The 21,150-nt window shown below is 44.5% G+C and overlaps 1 protein-coding gene across 2 annotated transcripts in view; it reads left to right on the top strand.

Moving 5' to 3' along the window:
• The window catches only part of POLR1B (RNA polymerase I subunit B), a 260,946-nt gene that overhangs the window by 52,713 nt on the left and 187,083 nt on the right, over window positions 1–21,150 (top strand). For both annotated transcript variants that reach the window (XM_086927218.1, XM_086927219.1), the window contains exon 2: window positions 9,772–9,939. In XM_086927218.1, the coding sequence (XP_086783344.1) occupies window positions 9,772–9,939 (168 nt within the window). The remainder of the gene's footprint in view (window positions 1–9,771; window positions 9,940–21,150) is intronic.

The following is a 21,150-nucleotide window of genomic DNA, read 5'->3' as shown; positions in this document are numbered from 1 at the left end:
TGTCTAAGTGTGAATGAGTATCCTACTTTTGTGTAATCTCCATAGCACACCAGGGTGCTTCTCAACGTTCCCTGTGAAAACCATAGTGTAATTCCCCAAGGAACCAGGATCTTTAAGTAGGTTGTTTGTGGCAGGATAAAACGAGCCTTAAAAATGCAATAGGTCTCACCTTTCATAAAATTAAAGCCATTTGCTTTACTATACAATACCATTTAGCAAAGCAAATGGCTTTAACTTAATCAAAGGCGAGACCTATTGCATTTTCTTTGCTTGTTCTATTAGTTGAGTGGCGGGGAGGGTGAGAGCAGCTGAGATGCTCCTTCTCCCCTCTTCTTCACCTTTCTCACTCCCACCAACAGCAACTCATGGATCAAGCTTAGGGGCATGGCTAACAAGCAGCTGGGGACTGTAATAACTGTTCTTGGCCCCTCCACTAGCTCGGTTTTTAGATCGTCCTTGGAGGAGCTAAGAAATCCCTTCCCATCTGACATATATGTGCAACATCTTAAACAACATCACATTTATGTATGTCACTACACGCCCAGAAGTGAGAAATCAGCTGCCTCATTCTGGAGTTTTCTGGTTCTCATCAAAAATTGGCTACTGGCAAACTCTCCCAATCCCTCTCCATGAAGAGGAGTTTGTCCCCTCTTTGCTCCTGTAACCTATATACAGGTCCTAATCACATCCTGGAGATACCCTTTAACTTATTCATACCTCAATAGGTCATCAAAGAGTTTAAACCAAATAAGCACAGCCTATGTAATTTCCTGTGTCATGTCATGTTCCTTTGTACATCCACGCCTCATTTCTTGTACTTGCCTATTTAGTTAGCTTATACAATGAGGATTCTTCATTTGGATCCAGGTATTTCAATGGAAACTCAGCAACATTGGCCAATATATTTGTCCTTTATTTTCTCTCCTTTTTGGCCTTCAGTCGGTCCGGCGTGCTTGAGTTGGATTCTGCTGGTTCAGGTCCTATTCTGCTCTACCTTGTGTGTTGTTTAATACCTAATATTATGTTAAAGATGCTACAGATATCCTGCCCTTTCTTAGCAGCTCTTTTTAGGTCCAGCCTTTGAGATAGCTTTCTCTGTTTCATCAGGCTATTGCTTTTCCCAAAAATTAGTGCATACGATCATACCTGTAGGATTTGGTGTCTTCATCCATTAGTCTTATATTTTCAATCACACTTACTTTCACCCACCACAGCATGGGGCAGTGGATAAGCTAACTTTATCAGTTGGCTAGCTTCACATTGAGTAACCACACGAAGCCTGTACACATAGTTTACATCCGCATAAAATAGTTCCTTTTTATTCATTAACAAAGCAGTGTCAAAGTGTGGTTGTTTGATTTATATTTTATATTAACTTTATGTGTGTGTGTATACTTGTAAAGTGCACTATCACCTAGAAAGTATCTTGGCGCTGTATACCGCTGTGCAACCCTTCCTGGCTTTTCCTTTGAGATGCCCTTACTGGGCACCTCCAAGGTGAGGCCCAGCATCCTAGCGCTTTCGGGGCAGTTGTGGAGATTTAAGCAAGCTATTGCCCAGAGTTGCAGAGTGGGACCCATTATTAGAGTAGGCACCTAGGCAAGAATTATCGAGTCCATGGACATTAAGCCCAAGACCCTGCTGCGTCGGGAATTGAAACCTGGTCCCGGGCCAGACCTCTGCCTCGGGGTCTGCCGCTCTAATCGGTGAGCCACACTTCTCCACAACTTTAAATACTAGCATTTTATTTTGTCTGCGCTTCCGGTGTCCAGTTGGATTGCCGTTTATCTTCCATCTCCTGTTTAGGTCTCGATTGAGCCAGCGCATTTGCTGTTCAGCGAGACATTTAGTAAGCGGGTTTTTATAGTGCTACCAAAGGCTTTTGCCGGCCACCAGTGTGCGGTTACGCGCGTGTGCACATGCGCAACAGCCATCTGGCATTCCTCAACGCACGCCCCTCCCCCACCACAGAGCGCATCTCGCGGGTGCTTTTGACCTCTCTCACGCGCGCAGCCGCCATTTGGCATTCCTCTCGCTCTCCCATGCCTCAACGCACCCCCCGCCCTACCACAGAGCACGTCTTGCGCGCGCTTTTCAAATTGAGACAGCAGCGCTTCCGTGCCTGTCCCAACCATTCAGATCGGCAGCCGATGTTCTACGACGTAACGCAGACATTGAGACAGCACCATAACCCGACCAGTTCCGCCTGGGAAAACCTGGATGTCACTTCCAGACTTGCTTGTCGCACTTAGGATTGGCGGAGGTGTTCTGAACGCTCCAATCCTAGGTCAAGTTTCATACCAGTACCTCCCAGTCGGCTCTCAGAATATGCTCGACTGTATGATTGGTTATTATGCAACCCGGAAGTGCCCAAATTACGAACACATGATGTCTGTTAAAAGATCAACATTGATTCGGACGACCGATGCTAAATTCATGGACGATCCATGTAAGTAGCGGACACGTTTTTATTTTGTTTGTAAGTGGTGGTAATCGGCCTAGTGCTGTGCTGTCCGCTGTAGGGTTGTTTGGGTGATGTCTCTCCTGCGGGAGGGGTGCCTCCCATCCCCAGGGTTCCCGTGGGAATCCCACTGAATGTTTAAGGATCTAATCTTATATACAGCATAGATCTACACTGCTCAACTATTTTGCTCCGCTCTTGACATACAACAGATATGTTAAATCAATTGTTTCATCATTTTAAAGCATGGCCTTTTAAACTTCATTTTAAATTTAAATTATTTTAATTAATAGTACTTTTTTTTAGATTTGACTGTCACTGTTTAATAATCGCTCGTGCTGATATTCTACCTAAATCCAGATCGGTGTTCATTTATTCATGCATTCTTAGTCCAAGGTTTGTAAGACAATACTCGGATATCAAAGCTGTTGAATGGCTAAATACTTATAAGGTCCCAAAAGTGTGGCCAACAATATATATATAATATACTTAAAGGGCTCTTTAGCCACCTCTCTTCATCCATTGGTCTGTTATTGTCATTCACATTTCGCTTCCCTTCACTACAGCATGTGGCAATGTATTAGCCTTTGTAAGCCACTGAATAAATTCACTTGAGTTACTGCATTTTGCTCTTTCACAAAGAGAACGTCAACACGCAAGTTAAATCCCTTAAATGCCAGTGTATTGTTTTTACTTTGATTAATTCAGTATTGTTTTTGTGTGAGCACAGGGCACATTCCAGCTTTGTTAGATCCCAACTCCTGCTAATGTTGTTGTAAATTCCCTTGGAGTAGTCTTGTTTATCTGACTGCTGCTATTTTCACCTCCGCTCACGTTAGCTCTGAATATAAGCTAATCAGTATGCTCAATCATTCTTGCGGTCTTTCCTTCTCTTCTTTAATTCTTTCTTCCTTCATTCTTGCTACCCCTCAATCTTGCTTGCTTTTTGTTTTCCTTTCTTTCCTTTTTTCTTTTGTACCTTTTTTTTCTTTGCTTCGTTTTTTTAGGTAGAACTTAGAGGTAGCGAGCATGCGAAGAGTACTGGAGTTTAAATCCACCCACCACTTTTCATTGGTTGCTTTGTCTGCTTCTCTAAATTCCATAGTTTTCCCTCGTGAGTAGCGTACTTTGTCCCGCCTTGTGGCTGTTTTGTTCCCATCCTGCGGACTGCCCATTCTATGTGGATCCTCTCAATATGGGCCATGTGTTTTGGTCCGCGCACTACTTTTTATTTTGCCTCAGCTTGTTTAGTAACTTTCTTGTTCTGAACTCTGCTACTATCTGTTCCTGTTTACTTTGCTCCTGCCCCCCTCCTGTTGTCAGTGTTCACTTTGTTTCCGCCCCCTCCCATTGTCCATGATCACCTTGTTCCTGCCTCCTCCCGCCGCACTTTGTGTTGCTTTTCTTCCCACCCCTCTTCCCGCCGTAGTTTGTTGACTTTTAAACACGTTTGTTTGGAATTCTGACAGTGAAAATGTCAGATATGAACCCATTCCACTATTATGTAACTGATTTTTATTCACACAGCTTATATTTTCCTTGTGTAAAAATGTTTGTCCTCTCACCATATATGGTGTGTAAAAGCCCCTGGGCATTTGTACCCGCTGTAAAAAGAAAAAAAACATACAAAGCAATAAAAATAAGCTTTTAGAAACACGATGGTCTAATTTACAAAACAAATTACCCAGTACTGGGTAGCAGTAATAAGGATGCAAAGTTTGTAAAGCGCCTAGACTAGATGCTGGACAGGTGGTGCTTACTGTACACTGACTCAGACAATTACTCGGTAGTTGTTCATTTAGATTGCTAGAAACGTCCAGACCTTCCGAATGAAATACCCCAAGACCTTCCTTTTCATAGGATAGTCATGTACAAATCACAGCCGCATTACATTGGTTTTTAACACATGCGCGTAATCAGTGACGGAGACTCCCTGTGCAAACAAACATTCCTCTCTTGACCTGTTGATACTGATTCAGCAACTTGTTATTGAGATCATTTTGTGAGGTTATTTCACGCTTCTCTTCTTTCTTCACCTCTTTCCAGCTGTTCAGCCTAGTGATGTGTGGAATGTGATGACTGCATAGAATGTTGGGTGCATGGGGTTAGGCAGTTGGTGTCAGCAGGCTGAGCAGTAAGGATATACTGCTCCTGGTGGGGCGTACTTTATAGCCTATTTACCATCGTGGCTCTATCTAAGCTTCCTGTTACTGAACAGCAAATAAAGACCTAATTGGAACCTACAAACTGGCATCCTGAAGATTCTTACTTTGTAACAGATCACTTTATACATTTCCTGAAGAACGAAATGTTTAAGCTGCAATAAAAGAAAAATAACACATCTGTGCCCAAAATGTTTAAAGGATGATGCTGCCCACTGCCACTACTGGTGCCAGCTAATGCAGTTGTCGGCAATTGGTTTTTGGGCTAACACTACTCCAGATTTTTTGTCATTCTCTTTTCATCTCGCACCCTCATCTGTCATCATCTCTCTTCCCCCATCAGCCCACTGTTTCTGCTTCTATTTCCCCCCTGCCTCTTTCTCTCATTCCTCTCTCCTCTATTGCATCTGGGTTCCTTCCTCGCTCCTCTCCTCTTCCTTCTGTATCGTGCTGCCCTCTTCACTATGTTAGGTCCTATCCGGTTTCACTCAGTTTGTCACAAGCTTTGCGCTCCTCCCTGGCCTCAGCTTCCCTTTCCCTATCTTTCTATCTCCCATTCTCTACTTTCAATCTACAATGTCCTTTCTATCCTCTCTCTAACTTCCCTCAGAGACGATTAGCGTTGGCAAAGCGGACAAAGTGCAAGGATCCTCACCTGCCAAGGCCTTGGTGAAGTGAGTGGCACGCTTGAAATTCCTTCCTTAACCCCTTCCATGCGGCCGCGATTCCCCTGGTGTGCTCTAAACAACACGAACAGGGGCGGGCCGTGACGAACCCCAGCCGTCATCAGCACACGAGCACCGTAGTGCATGACGGCTGGGGTTCGTCATCAGCATGGAAAGGGGTTAATAACAATCCTAAACAAACAGGTTTTGTTGTAATTTGCCAGAAAAGGGATGCTTAATTGAATTACAGGGCCGTATTTATGAAGAGTTGGCACCAGGGTAATTTATTCCGAAGTAACCTAAACAAGTGCAAACTCTTGCACAGGTGTTTACTTTCCGTGCAAAAGGTATTTCGTACTTGAAAAGTGCCCTTTTCTCCGTGCAATTTGCGCTTTATAGTGATTTGTGCCACTTTGGGCCAATGGGGCGTTTTTGGGGTGGATTAGTTCCAGCACCCATAGTTTTTGACACACGGTCAGATCTACTAAGATAGCCAGATTGTGCTTTGTGTAAAAAATAAACCTCCTTTAAGTAGGAGAAATATTGTCATTTAACAACTTTTTGACAGACTACTATAAACAAGCACTGGCAATGCCAATCGGTCAAGTTTGTATGAAGGCTGGTTGGAATTGCCAGTCATTTTTGTACTTGTAATGTCTGTCTCTGCCACAACAATGAAATGTACTGCTCTGTTGCCACCCATTAGAATGTCAACTATGCAGTGACAAGATGATCACTAGCATTCCAGATGCAATGACCCCACATCCGAGGAAAGTGAGTAGCTCACTGTACCCGCTACATTGGTCGGACGGTCTGTCCAGTCTATATTCCAGAACCTCTCTATTATTGGGTACGCCTCATTAGCAGCAACCTTTCTGGTTTTTCATACATGGTGGTTTAACTGAGATCCTCTTCTTCCTATGGTGCCTTCACAGTAGCATCTTATGTTGGCAATACTGGGCCATGTCCAGAGCCACTATGTTTCTTTGCATTAATCATTAGCTACTTGTTGCAGCGCATTTCATGCAGTAGTTTCTTTCTAACTTGGCAATCACCGTGATTTTAGATACAAATAGAGCAATTGAAGGAACTGTAGGTTTCTAATGATCACCACTACAAAAAAACAAGAATTTGCAATGCAATCGGTCTCGCATTTGCAGGAGTTTGAGCTATTAGCACTTTAAATGACAATGCCTTTTATTTATGTTTTAAAAAACGAAACCTATATTGGGCATTGTCATTTACAATGCCAATAGCTCAAACTCGCGAAAATGCGAGACCGATTGCATTGCAAAAGCTAGTTTATTATTATTATGATGTGTGGGATTCCATACGAGGCTTGGTTCAATGCGCAATGTGTACTTCCCTGAACATTCTTGCAAAACCGGTAATTCTTTAATAGGCTCGAGCAGAGATTTACCTCCGAGGCTGCAGTTATGTTTTGTTTTACCCTTGTGACTTACGGAGCGCAGAGATGCGCTGGTGATGGCCTGGTGGAACAGGGGGCACATTATGCTTTAGAAAAAGACAACATTTCAAGCCCAAAGGGTATGCCAACTGTCTCTGCATTTTATAATTTTTAGGTGGCGCATTAAAAAGAGGTAAATACAATAATGTAATTAATACACCCAACCTCCATGTGAAGATCATTGGGATTCTTACCCCACGGAGAATAACCAAATCATTCTTTGTTCGTCTTATCGGGTAAAAAGAATAATTATTTGAGAACAAACTTTTTCGAAATTACTAGTAGTTAAACCGCTTCTGTGTGATTGTATTGTAAATTGATATACAAATCCCCACTATTCAAAGTTGAACAAGCATACATGCCCTGAAACCATTTGGAAGTGAGGAGAAGCTGCAGTCATAAAGTGACCCGGATATCGTTATGATTAACAGCCGCAATTATATGGTATCACCACATTTACAATTCTTCCTCCTTTACAATGGCGGGTGCTTGCATCATGTTTTAGCCAGCGCTACCAAGCGCACTGTACAACAAATGCCACTGTCCGCCATCAAACTCCCCATCTTAATGAGAGAGGGGTGGAGCCAGATCAGAGAGCGCTACCTATCTGAGGTAAACAACCATTTCCAAAGCAATAGTGTAGCGTACACCAATGAAGACAAGTTGAAAGGTGTACTTAAGATTATTTATTTATCAACAAGGACCCGCAGTAGCGGGATACAACTAGCGTTAACAAGTGTCAGCTGTCATCTGTCACCAAGTACAGGTGACGTCACCTATATACAGAATGGGTTGCTATGGTGATGCGGTGTGACGCTGCATAATAAACATAGTAAACATACTAACATGTACGACAAATAGGTCTGGCATTTGAGCAAAATTTATTGCATTAGAAATGGTTGGCATCACGGACGGAGGGAGGGCTAGCGGGGGAGGAAAAGGCACGGACAACGGGAGGGCAGGCACATGGGTGGAGAAAGCACAGACAACGGGAGGGAGGGCTGGGGTGGTGGTAAAGAAGGCACCAAAGCATGTCGTGCCTACAGAAGGAGAACCTGATTAAAGAAAATAGTGCTCAAAGTCTAAATAAAACGTCCGTGTACCAACCGAAGTAAAGGGGCCAGTCGCTATGGGAGGTGACAGCAGGGGCGGATTGGCAAGGCGGGCATTCTGGAATGGGCCGAAGGGCCGGTGCCTCAGTGCCCTCTGTGGACCGTTTTTTTTCTCCCCTGTCCCAGTCCACAAAGAGTGGATTAGGAAAGGGGAGAAAAAAAAACGGCCCACAGAGGGCACGGAGACAGAGACCGAGAAAATGAAAGCAGCTTCGCTGTGCGGCCAGATAGCGATTGTCAGCTGTGGCCTCTCCTTCACCCCTGCCCTGCCAAGCAATCAAGCTGAGGCTGGGCAGGGGTGATTGTTTGCAATAATCGCCCTCCCTGGGGGCCAGGTGTTTCTCAGGCCTTTGAGCCATTTTCACATCGGCCCCCCTTGGGGCCCATGCAGCCCAGAAACTTTGTTAGTCTTAACACCTCGCCCACCGCCCTTCACATTCAGGGCATAGTGGGCGAGGAAGAATGGGTCTTGCTGTGGGGGCCAGGTGATGTTTGGAATTTTTTGTTTTATTTATTTATGCATTTTATATAGCGCGGACTTTACCCGAAAGTGTCAGAGCGCTTCACACTAGGAACAGCAATAATACATGAGGAGAAAATTATAAGTGGACAAATTACAAAAGCAAACGTTAAGTTACATGAATCAAAAGTGACAATAGTGAGCAACCAAAATACAAGAGGAGCAAACAATACATTACAGGAGGAAAAAGAGATATGTGTGCAGGTTACAAAAGCGTACAAAGTACAAGTAGAGGTATAATACTGCAATATTTGGCAGACACTCCAGCACAAGAACAAACGTTACGTAGGCAATGGTGGCACTTGTGCAAGTATCTAAAGCAAACAAAAGTGAGAGGTAGCAAACAGTGTGTTACAAGAGAAAAGTGATGTGTGCAAGTTACAAAAGGGTACCATACACAGGTACAAGGGTAATACTACAGTAAATTATAAATACTCAAACTGCCAGAACACACTGGGAAGGCACTTCCCATGCACCACTTCACCTCAGCCTCCCCCCTGGCTACCTGGCTACCTTGGATGACCCAGAAAGCTGTGTTTTGTGCTCCCCTGCCAGGACATTTTCCCAAGGCCTGGAGGGTTGATTAATTTACTAATTGCAGGGGCCTTACCTCTGTTCATGTGCTCCTGAGCTGAATGTCTGGGGAGGACTGAGTAGGTTAGTAATAGCAGGGGCTTTGCTGCTTTTCAGGTGCTCCTGTGCTGGAGGGCTGGAATAATTTTTTGACAAAAAGGGGCCTTGCTATTTTTTTTAGTTGCTCAGCATGTAGGCCATTGTCACCTTGGCCCTGTGTCGTGTGCAAGAACAGTATCCTCCCACTTTCATTCCTTGTCTGTGCAAATGGTGTTTCATGAAAGGGCACGCCCCTTGAATGTGGGCCACGCCCCTTAAATATGGGCCACGCCTCTTGAATGTGGGCCACTTTTTTCATCAGTGCCCGGGCCGAAATGTGATCCCAATCCGACCCTGGGTGACAGATGAAGAGGAGGCCGTACTAAGGAGCTAACAAGCCTATTTACGAATCAGAAGCCAGCATTTAGGACAGACAAGGGCACAAGCCAACGGCAAATATGGGTGGAGTGTGGGCTGGGATTCTATTCACTACTCTACCACAACAAGTCTCGCAGCTCATGCGCGTTGGCTCTAGGCTCATCCTAAAAATCTAACCGGAGTTTCCATTTTTAGGCGAAACACAGTAGGGACGTTTTGTGGCCCTTTAGTGCAGGCCGATCGTGCCGTAAGAGTAATTTAGCAGTATAATACAATTTTCATTCTTTACAGTTAGGAAATGTTGGAGTGGGAAGGGGGTGGTGTACATTTTTTGTCTCTAATGCAACAACTTGTATTATTGGGCTTTGCTCACTGAGTCTAATTTAATTGCAGGCAATTCCTCCTCTGGAGTTTGTTTTCAAGAATGAGCGTATTACGTTGGCGATCGTTGATGCCATGATCAGCCCTCCAGTGGTACCTAAAGGGAGTATCTGCCGAGAGCTGAAGGTGTACCCTGCCGAGTGCAGGGGCCGCAGAAGCACCTATCGTGGGAAGCTAACTGTGAGTTGTTTAATTGTGGCTATTACAGAGATGTTTTGTTTGTGTCTGGAATGCTACTGAAGCCATTTTGGTTTTCTCATAACGAAACTTGTTTGTAGTAACACGCCACATTAGTGGTTTCCGTTGGAGGTGCATGAGAAGAAAGATTGGGATTAACATAAATTATGAAGTTTGTTATCTAAGCATCAAATGTTTGTTTATTGTTCACCCTAATAATATCTTCGTTAAAATACGTTCTTGATGGTGTTATATAGCTTTAAATTCCATGTTTTAGGTCTGGCTTCATACAAGAGCTTTCTTTTTTTTTTTCTTGAAAAAAAGAATAAATATATATACATTATTTATACACCCAACATTTTTTGATTTGCTAATAACTGTGGTGCTATTCAATCTGCACAAAACTTTGCCCCCCCCCCAAAAAAAACCCATACACTTCTGTTCTTTAATGGAAAGTTTGCACCGAACCATCAAGTGAAGTCCAAGAAAAAGGGTTGGGTCCCAAACATGCAATTTCCCATGTTAATACTCATAAAATATGGATTCTGATGTAGAAAAAACAGCGACATGGAATTACACCAAATTTGGCAAAACATTAGAACTTTACTAAGAAAACATGCTTTTTAAAAATTTGCTGAATATCCGTTCAGCCATTTTTGAAAAATATGGATATCATTAAGATGATGGACCAACTTAATTCCTTTCGCAATCTTCTCGTATTTGGGACCACCCGCTACAAGGTGGTGGTCCCACAGAGCAAATTACGATGCGACCGCCGCCGTGGCAGTCGCTTTGCCCATGTTTTGTATTGCAGCGGGTGCTGAGCTCTGCAGCACCCGCTGCAAGACAAAACAGACACCCTATAATTATCTCTGCACTACGTGGCAGGCGCCATGCAGTGCCTACCACATGGTGCAGGGGTATGTGGGGCCCCCCCTAACACCCAAAGTCAAGGGCCTGGGGGAAGAGGGGTGAAGGGGGCCCGCTACAGGCCCCAAAAGTCCCTTATTGCCATCCTTTTCATGGTGGGTTATCCGCCATGAAAAGGCCGGTGGAAAGGGACATTGTAATCCCTACGACGGTGCCTGGCACGCACCCCCAACATGGTAGGGACTTTAAGCCCCTCCGCCGCACCAGCGGGATTAAGGAGCGCCTCAGATGTGTGGCGGTCAGAATTTCTGCCCGCTGTTGTAATATGGCGGGCGGGAAACATGTCTCCGATGGTGGGAAGACATTCACGGACAGCCTGACGGTGGCGGGCTCCCCGCCATCATAATCGGGCCCGTAGTGTTTAAAGAGGTGCTCAGGTTAGGCTGAAGAGTTCAACCCTTAGAAAAAGTTAGCTGTATCTGGACTTTTGCTGTCCGGAATGCTCTGACGGGTTGGGCAGATGCTGATTGGCTGGCCTCAACATGGAAAATATGTTGTGGCAACCTTTCCGGGATTTCTGGCGAAAAAAATAATAAAAGGCTACATTAAGGATGGGGAGAGGGTGGTAGGAGGCTTAAAAAGGAGACCCTTTCTGGTGGCTAGAGCAGGCCACCAGGAGCAAAAGGGTATCAAACGTGTCCCAACAGCACACTGGGGACTGAAAAACGACAAACTGGTGCAGTTCCACATAAGAAATGCCAAAGCTTCTACTGACAAGAGATTATACACCAGTGAATAGCTTGGTACCTGCCCGTAGTAAATAGTTATAATACAGTTCAATAAAGAAATTCAATGTAGCGCAGATGTTTATAAGATGTGGATGTTTATTTCCAGAGCTTTGCTGATTATGAGTAATTGCAGATTGCTCAATAATGTATAATGTAGGGGTGTCTAACTTAGATGTGGTTTATTTTACATTGGCGTTGTAAGTGTAGCTCGAAGATTGTATGCAAATGTGCCCATCTCAGGAATGTGTGCAGTGTATTTTATTGAACCACAAAGTTCACCGGGCCTGGTAGAATGTCTTTTCAGTGGCAATTGTACATTTGTCAACCTCTTGACTTAAAGGTGTAGGTCTTGTGAAGTCTTTAAAAGGGTAATCTTGTTAAGGTGAATAGACTATGTACTCTTTTGTTGCTTCCAACCCACAAAACCCATAGGACACTGTCACAACGATTCAGTGATGATTTCTCAATTGACATCATTGATAACATCACTGATGACATCAGTGACGTAACATGTGAGGTCATATGCAGCGCATGGCGGAGATGCAAATGTATAGTTGGCTACGTAAACTAGAACTCATTAATTCAGTTTTTAGGTCTCGCGACCTATCAGTGCGCGCAAGCGCATTGAGCGGAGCGAGAATTCAAGTGCTCGAAATCCTCGTCAATCCAAGGGCTTCTTGCGCTGCGGTTTTCATTAAATTCATGTGAATCACGTGACCAAACAAGCACGAGCATTCACGGCCACACAGCACATCAAAGGGCTTCTCCTCCCCTAATTATTCCGGCCGTACTTTCAGTTTCCCAGCCGCTCTGCATTATCAGGTACGTGTTGTTTTTCACTTTGTCTCCGTGCGTGCGTCTCCCTCGTAGTTTTCACCCACCACTCGTGTTGTTCTCTCCCTTGTTTTTTTTACTCTCTTCTCGAGCTCATTTCACTCTCCCGTATCCCCGACGCACCTTCTTCGCCTGCTCTCTAAACCCCTCCTCCATCGCTCTAGCAGTGTCCCTCGCACTTTCATTCGCCTGTTTCCCCTACCGCTTTCACTACCTTGAACCCCTCACTGCTTTTCTACTCCTCCTTTCTTTCACCCTACTGAGCTCTGCCATTCATTCCTTACTTGGCTCGTTTCACGTCCTCCCTCCTTTTCTACCCCCCCACCCCCGCCCTTCCTATTTTCTTGCGATCGCTGGTTACACTCTCCTCAGTGCTGCTAGTAATACCCGATGCCGGCGACTCCGACCAGCCCCTGTCCCTTTACCTCCCACCTCGATGGCTGCGATTCATGCTCCCAGTTCCGTCTGCCCCTGCTACGCCCCCCTACCCGCTACAGGCGATGCACAGCCCCCCCGTGCGCCGCCTTTTGCTCTATGTAATGGCCCAGGGCGGCCATCCCCGATGCACCTTCTTCGCCTGCTCTCTAAACCCCTCCTCCATTGCTCTAGCAGTGTCCCTCGCACTTTCATTCGCCTGTTTCCCCTACCGCCTTCAATACCTTGTACCCCTCACTGTTTTTCTACTCCTCCTTTTCTTTCACCCTACTGAGCTCTGCTGTTCATTCCTTACTTGGCTCGTTTCACCTCCTCCCTTCTTTTCTACCCCCCCGCCCCCACCCCCGCCCTCCTATTTTCTTGCGATCGCTGGTTACACTCTCCTCTGTGCTGCTAGTAATACCCGATGCCGGCGACTCCGACCAGCCCCCGTCCCTTTACCTCCCACCTCGATGGCTGCGATTCATGCTCCCAGTTCCGTCTGCCCCTGCTATGCCCCCCCACCCGCTACAGGCGATGCACAGCCCCCCCCGTGCGCCGCCTTTTGCTCTATGTAATGGCCCAGGGCGGCCAGTGGTGCCCCCTCCTCTGTTGCTGCAGGTATCCCCCCCCGCTCTATTCGCCCCTCCCCAATGCTGTCTGTGCTCTGATGCTAATCTTCCAGCAAGAACATTGTGTTCTTCTCCTCTCCTCACATGTCCTGGAAGCAGAGCCCAGTGTTCAGGAGCAGTGTGCCCTCCCTGCATCCCCCACCCCCACCCTCCTCCCCATTCCTGCTTCCCGTCTTGCTGCACAAGACCGTGTGGACATGACCAGCATTGCCACATGAAATTCATAGGATGCATGAAATGTTAGTATTTCCATCGATGGGTACACGAGTCCCCAGAATATTTAAATCTGTTCGCTCTCCCTTGTCAGGCCACTTGGAGTACTAACGATGGACTTCGTCCTCCTTCTACTCTTCCCTTCATCCTGGACTCCAGCCTGGCTCCATTGTTCCATCTCTACCGTCCAGCGGAGCACTCTGCAGCCCCCACGCCCAACCACCCCTTCTGTATCACCCACTCAGCCTTTTTACCTCACAGCCTTTTCGAAACCCACTACTCCATTTCCTGTACCTCCTTTATATTGCCCAGTAACTTTAAATGTCCCACACAGCCTTGGCCTTTCTTCCACCCATACATCCTCTACTTCCCATGCCTACATCGTTTGGTGGTCTCTGTGAATTCTCTCTTGCCCTTCCCAATCTGTCGATCCATTCCTCAGTCTTTCATTTCCTGTATTTACACTCTCCACCCTCAGAGGACCAGCACCGCTGGTCTATGCTGCTTGATCTCCAGTTTTACTGACCATGACATCTTGACTTTGATATATAATAGGGAAATAAGTTGGTCATGCTGTTTTCTGGTCCAGTATATGTGGTTTTCTAAGCGATTACACAAAAGGTGGGTGGCTTTCTCTTTAGTGGGAACAGTCACCTCCCTAGGGTGCAGAAGACCCAGGTTTTAAACCTCAACCCTGCTTCCTCCATGTTCCCTACATTGATGCCCTGTGTGATCTTGGTTGAAAGCTCCACACAGCTGATGCCTTATATGATTGTTGTTGCCTGGTGCTGCCACATCAAGGTACGCAACTTCAACGCAGGCTAAACTTCAGTCAAAATTATTTTACATTCTGCAATATGTTGCTTCACTCTTCCTAATCGCATGGTCTTGAAGTTCTCAGCATGCAGATTGCTGTTGGATTGAAAACCAGAACTGAATAAAGGTGTGAATTATGACCAGGGGCCATTTTGATAGCTGTGCCAAAATGTGAATTGAAGGCCCTTCTATCACCCCAATGACCGTGTAATGTAGGTAGAGGTGATGACCAAAATTGACAAGATCCAATTTTGCCTGTTCTGCAATTTACTTCAGAGGGGGATTGGGCTGTAAAAACTGCCCCCTTTTAGCTCTGTAATCACGGGTTCATGGGCAATTCTTCTTACACCCAGCTTAATAAGAATTTAAACAAGCACTGGCGTTGCCAATAGGTCTCGCAGTAGGAAAGTTGGAGCTATTACAATTACAAATAACAATGCCTTTTATTTTTGTTTTAATTTTAAAAACATAAAGGGCTTTGTCATTTACAAAACCAATAGCTCCAACTTTCCTACTGCGAGACCTATTGGCAACGCCAGTGCTTGTTTTGTTTGTCTAAAAGTTAGTATTTATCTAATTTCAACATCTAACTATGGCGTCACTTTAACCTTTGTGTTTTTTCAGTGAACTTATGGGTTTTCGTTTTTTGATCCTGTTCAAATTTGAGCATACACCGAACCACCTCGGGTAACCTACAGCCAACGCCTCTGTTGCACACTCTTTGGCCGTGCCCAGTGGGGGCGTTGGCCACAGAATCTGTAACCAATTCTGCCTGCCAGCAAACCAAGTCTGTTCATTGCCTTTGAGAGTACTACGGTGCCTGCAGCCCAAGTTTAAGTTGTTTTTATTTAAGCCTCTGGTCACCCCCTTTACCCTACCCCTTCAGAGGCCTCCACAAGTGCCTGGGGGCAGGGGGGTCAAGGTTACTCTACTTTATCCCCTTATGCCTTTTAAACTGTTTAAAGGACACTGCTTCAGAGTTGCAACCATCCAATCAGATCACTTGGTAACTTGGTAGGGATCAAAAAATTAATTCGCACACTCGCTATGGCGAGCCAGATTTCATCGGGACAAGCTATTTTTAGGGCCTACTCTCCCTTTATGGCGAGCTGATAACAGGTGTTCTGCTTGATGCCATTGCCTTTATATCGTGTTATCTTGTCACATTTGCTCATCTTTAAGAGACCGAGGTCAAAAGTCAGTTTGTCTTTCTACATTTTACTTTTTTTCTGTGACTGAAATTAGAAGATTTTGTAAAGTGAACTGTGTGACAATAGCGTTGAAACCCGTATATTACCTTGAGTAGACTTTTCAAGTTACTAGGCCTTCAGGTCTAGTAACACTTGAATGATTTTTCGAGCCCTGCATGGTATACACACTGATGCCACGGTATTGAAATGGCCGACAGGAGAAAAAGCTCAATTGCCAATTGGTATCATGGCTGCCACAGCTCTTCTACGAGTGCACAAACGCAGATGTGACCTGGAAAATGCAGTTAAGCAGGATTTAGTCTTATCTTTTTTGGCTGCATCCTGTGCATTGGAGGCCACGTCTATTCCGGAATACTATGGACCACGTGATTTTGGCATTCAGGCATGGCACAAATAAAAGCCACATTCAGAGGCGAGTATTTTGCCTGCTATTGTTACAATTACCTGTACGACTTGCCATGCAGAAGCCTGTTTTGTCAATACCGGTTTCGTGCCCACCACCACTCTGTTAACTCATTCTGTGGTCTGGATTGCTGCTTGTGTCTTGCTTCTTGGGGAGTCCTGATGTTGAGTCATTTAGTCCTCTGCGTCACCACTCCAAAGTAACACCTTGTGCAATCTGCAAATAAGATAAGTAAAGGCACTTTCCAGTAGAGACAGTTGCTACTAATTTGGTAAGATGCATTGTGTAAATGTAATATGGAGAAGGACGTACCGTATGGACCGTCTGTTCTTGAACTTCTCCTCTTTTGGAGTTTGGAAAGTCCCGAAAAACAGAAAGACACTTCATGGGATTTTGGTAAGGGCTTTTTTTCACAAGTCTTCTTTTTTTTTAAATGTCTCATGTTGGATTTCTTGGAGACCCTTTAATAAGCGATTACAGTACTGCCTTATTATTTCTGGAAGCCTTAAGGGATGCTTGGTATAAGGTCCACCGTATATGGTTAATGAAAGGATTCCTATAAAGAGCAACACTTATGCTACTACACTTCCACAAATTCTTGTGAGATGGTATTTTGTTTTCTCTAGATATAATCTAATATATATGTTCAAATGTATGATGTGTCTACACCCAAGCCTTAAGTGGAAAAAAGGAAAGTCTTTGTTAAGCTGGATTTTAGGGGAAGTGATTGGGGTTATTCCTTAGACGTGGTGTCAGAAGGACCCATTATTTATTTTCCTTTTTGTCCTTCTATTTTATTAGATATACACATGCCATTGCTACTTGAACAGGGACCAATATGAAAGACCCATGCTCATAGGAACCAGACTAGACATTGAGGTTTTCTCTTTTTAATCCTCTTCCCCTTTCCCACGAGTACTGAAGCAGTTTGAGTCTTCTGTCAGAATTTGGACCGAGTCAGTGGTTAGGTGGTGTTGAGAACTAATTTCTGGGATTTAATTTAATTCGCATGAGATTGAACAACCTGAGGTAGAGCAGATCAGTCCCACATTCTTAAAATCAGAAGGTCCTATTTTTCAGTACTGCAGAACCAATCGTTCAGATGTACCTAACTTTTTAACCCTTTCATGTCCACTCCATGCACGTCTTTAAACACTAATTTCTCCAATAGGTTGAACGAGTTTACACCAAATCACGAAGAGTACGCTTTCTGTGTAAAATTCTAACGTTCTGCCAAATTTGGTGTAATTTGTTCAGCTGTTTTTTTCTGTATTGTAGAGCTACGTTTTCTATGGGAATTAACAAAGAAAAGCACATTTTTAGGAGCTCTCCTTTTTTTTCTTGGGCTCCCCTTGACAGACCAGCACAAGACTTTCCATATAAGAAGTCGAGGTTGATGGTGGATTTTTATTTTTTATTATTTTTTTCTTTTTGGTTTTAATTTCAAGTCAAAAAGATCTTTATTTCGGCCATTAAGACCATAAAAGCACATATATAAATACAGCACAGTTCATTCATCTAATTCTCCTAATAAGACCCTTATAACTCTGGGTAAAAACTGCAACAAAAAAAAAGTGCATGTGCATTGAAATATAATTTCATAAAATTCTAATAAAAATAGAAGTTCAGGAGAGATAAAAGGGCACAAGATACAAGCGTGCACGATTAAAACATTACAAAGTATCAGTTTAAAATAGAGAAAAAAGGGACCTAGCCCAATAATAAGATAAAACAACCTAGTCAGGCAGGGCCCAACTTTAGAAGCGCGCGGCGTGCACACCAGATGGAAAATAAGAAACGTGAGACTGAATACGCAATGGGCATGCAAGTGCCATTTCAATATCCTAAATGCTTGAATGCATTGCTTGGTTCTGAAGTTTCGGCATAGCTGTAGTTCCATTGATGCCTCGCTTTTTTATACCCTTGACAAAAGAATAATACATGGTACTCCATCTCAACTGCATTGTTACAAGCTGGACATCCCAAGGTGGGATTTCATGCAGTCATCAAGTAGCGCCAACATTTTTGTGAAACCAAAAAACACTCTTCCTGCGGAAATTCACTTAACTACAAGTACATAGTGGCAGCTGCCACGGAGTAATATATATCTTGCTTAAACAGGCTTTTATATTGGTGAGGGACTGGTAGCTCCCAAACTCTGAAAGATTTACAAAACCAATGACAAAACAAAAAAGTGTTGACACCAAAAGGCTGGTAGTTAATGCTGAAACTATTGGCTTTGCCAGTGCTTGTTTTCAGAACCTTGATGCTGTAAGGCTGGAGTTTTCTGATTGTGGTGGCTCCAAGGGTGTGGTGTACCAGATTGCGACCTTCTACTAAACTTAGTTAGTGATGAGTGGATGCTATTTTTCTTTTGTTACAGCGTGACTGCCTCAGAGAGAGGTAGAGTATGTGTGTTGTGTATTTTTTGTTTTCTCCAGTGTGCTTCCTGTCACTTTATTAACAACCATACTTTTCGTGTTCATCTTTGGGGATTTGAAGAATTATTGGAGGAATTTGCTTCCTCTTGTCTTTGTAGAAACTCCCTGTCTTAGTCAATTTTCCCTTTTCATGAAAATAGCTGCACACCGAACAAGCTAATTGGAAGAGTGCAGTAATTGCTGCTATGTCCAGTCTACATACAGTGCTAATACCAAGTCCACTAACTCTTCCAACTTGGTCACTTTTTGGTGCCTGGAAAAAGAATGCATAATTTTTAAAAACATTTTTTATGGTCACCCTTCTATACAATGTGCCCATGGAAAAAATATACTGGTATGTTTTTGAAATGTATTTAAAAATAAAAGGTGGGGGGCGTGTCAAGGTAAGAAGGCTGAGCAGATGTGAGCCGCTTCAGCTCCAGACCCCTGCGACTGCCACAAACCATTTTACCCACTTGTAGTGAACAGCGAAGCGAATGCCCGCACTCAGCAACGTCCCGTGCTGAGGCGGACCCACTCATCCTACCTTGTAACTGGTCACCAGACTTGATCTTGGACCACGAGTTGTGCGAGATGGAGAGCTGAGTCTGCTCTCAAGATGGCGTAGAGACGCACACTGGACGGCCCTACAGGCCTATCGAGCCGGACATCGGGTCTAGGGCAGGACTGGGGCTAAAAACAGACGGCGCCTAACATCTGGAGAACCGCAGCCTTAAGGCCTGGCGGCGCAGGGTACGCCTAAATCCCCGGAGTTCACCTGCCTTATCAAATACAGAGACACAGGTTTATATACAGCGCAACACAATGCAAAAAGGCAATAACACACGAGGATGAGCTAAAGGCAAATGCTAGAAACAATGTTTTAAGACTAAGGCAACTCAAATTCCCGGTCCCGTTTCTCACTCGACCCCTTTACGAGCAAAGAAAACACACAGCTGTGTATCGTAGGAGGACAGTCGTGAAACAGGAGAATACAGGAGACATGTTGCGAAGGACAGCAGATAAGATAACCTAAAGGAAACAATGGTGTGAACCAACATGTAGTCCGGACGGGGATTAATCAGCTCAGACTGGAATTAGTGTACTCGGCCAGACCCTGACACTCACTAGTAAACATTAGCAGAGAAGCCACCTGACACGCAAAGGCAGAAACGACAAAAACATCGCGTTCGCCAAGCTGCCTGAGTGAGGGCAACACAAAATGGCGGCGACCACAAAATGGAGGCGGAGTACGAACGAATTCGTAATTTTTCAGAACCTCAGACCCTCCTTTTGCCATTACTCAGGCAAAGACAAACCAACTCACGCTAATCTGAGTCCGTCAACACTGATGTTCATATGGTCTTCAAGTTGTTGCTGCACCATCATTCGAATATTCTCTGTCTTCTGAGTAGCAGATTGTGGAACACATAAAGTAGTCAACAGGCCATAGACTGCAGGACCACATTGCACACATACTCAACAAGAGAATATGACGGCTAAGATTGCTCCAAGAAACGTTAAGAACTTCCATCCCCAAGTTGACAATATTTCCCAAATCCATCCCATAAAAGACCGATCTCCTTCGTCCTGATGAATCAACTCGGAAATTGGGTGCAATTTGGAAATGGCTTGGTATACTGCCGGAGCGTCGTCTGGAATATAAATGCAGCAACTAGATCCGATCAATCTACAGACACCACCTCGGTCTGCTAGGATCACGTCTAGTGCAATTCTGTTCTGCAACGTCATAAGACGGTCAGCCTGAAGCTCTGTTGTAATGTTACCTATCGCACTTTCCAGTAACATTAATAGTGGTCTCAACCACTCGAACCAGTTGCCTAATATGTCTGCTGTTAATCATCGGACCCCAAAAGGGAAGGAATCCTTTAAGGAAGTCTCCTCCTTCTTGCTCTGCCGTGTCTTTGGCATCAATTACACCTCTGCAATGTCTAGCTCTGTGATTGTCTGACGGAGCCGTATATGTAGGGGAAAGGAGAAAAGCTATGTAGCAAGTTCCAGAAAAATTGGAAGGGAGCCAAGTATAGGCTCGGTCATTACAGACAAAATACGTTCCTTGTGACGGGACCAACGGAGGAAAATCAAGGGACGAAAAGAAGTATGTATATACACATTTCTGCTGCATGTCAGCTTTCTTGCTATTCATTTGGAGACAAAAATTACCTTGATGGGGCACAGTCCATACTGGAGAAGGCTCACCCTTCTTAGTTTTGTCCCCAAGAATAGAGACATAGTGGGTAACATTCCATCCATCGTAAGCTCTCTTCTCATCTAATGGAATCTTAATCTTCTCTACGATTTTAGCCATTATTACTATGCCTTTTATCAGAGAACTATGACTAAAATGTAGTCTAATCCCAAAAGTTCTTACAGGGCTTCTAAGTCTGTTGTGGTATGCGGCTGAGAACATTGTCGGATAAGCCCAAGCTGAACCTTCATATGAAAAAGGAAGAACCAGATATGGCATTCCTTTTGCGCATTATGTGGCATAAGACCGCACACCCAACAGCCAGTCATGTTAATAGCCAGCTGATGTTGGTGCAACAGTTGAATGAACGTATTGTTCATATACTCGGCTCTCCTAATCTGCTC

The sequence above is a fragment of the Lissotriton vulgaris genome, chromosome 6, assembly GCF_964263255.1.
Source record: "Lissotriton vulgaris chromosome 6, aLisVul1.2, whole genome shotgun sequence".
Classification (NCBI taxonomy): domain Eukaryota; kingdom Metazoa; phylum Chordata; class Amphibia; order Caudata; family Salamandridae; genus Lissotriton; species Lissotriton vulgaris.
Note: the sequence above shows the minus strand (reverse complement) of the source record. Positions and strands in the feature narration are given on the sequence as shown.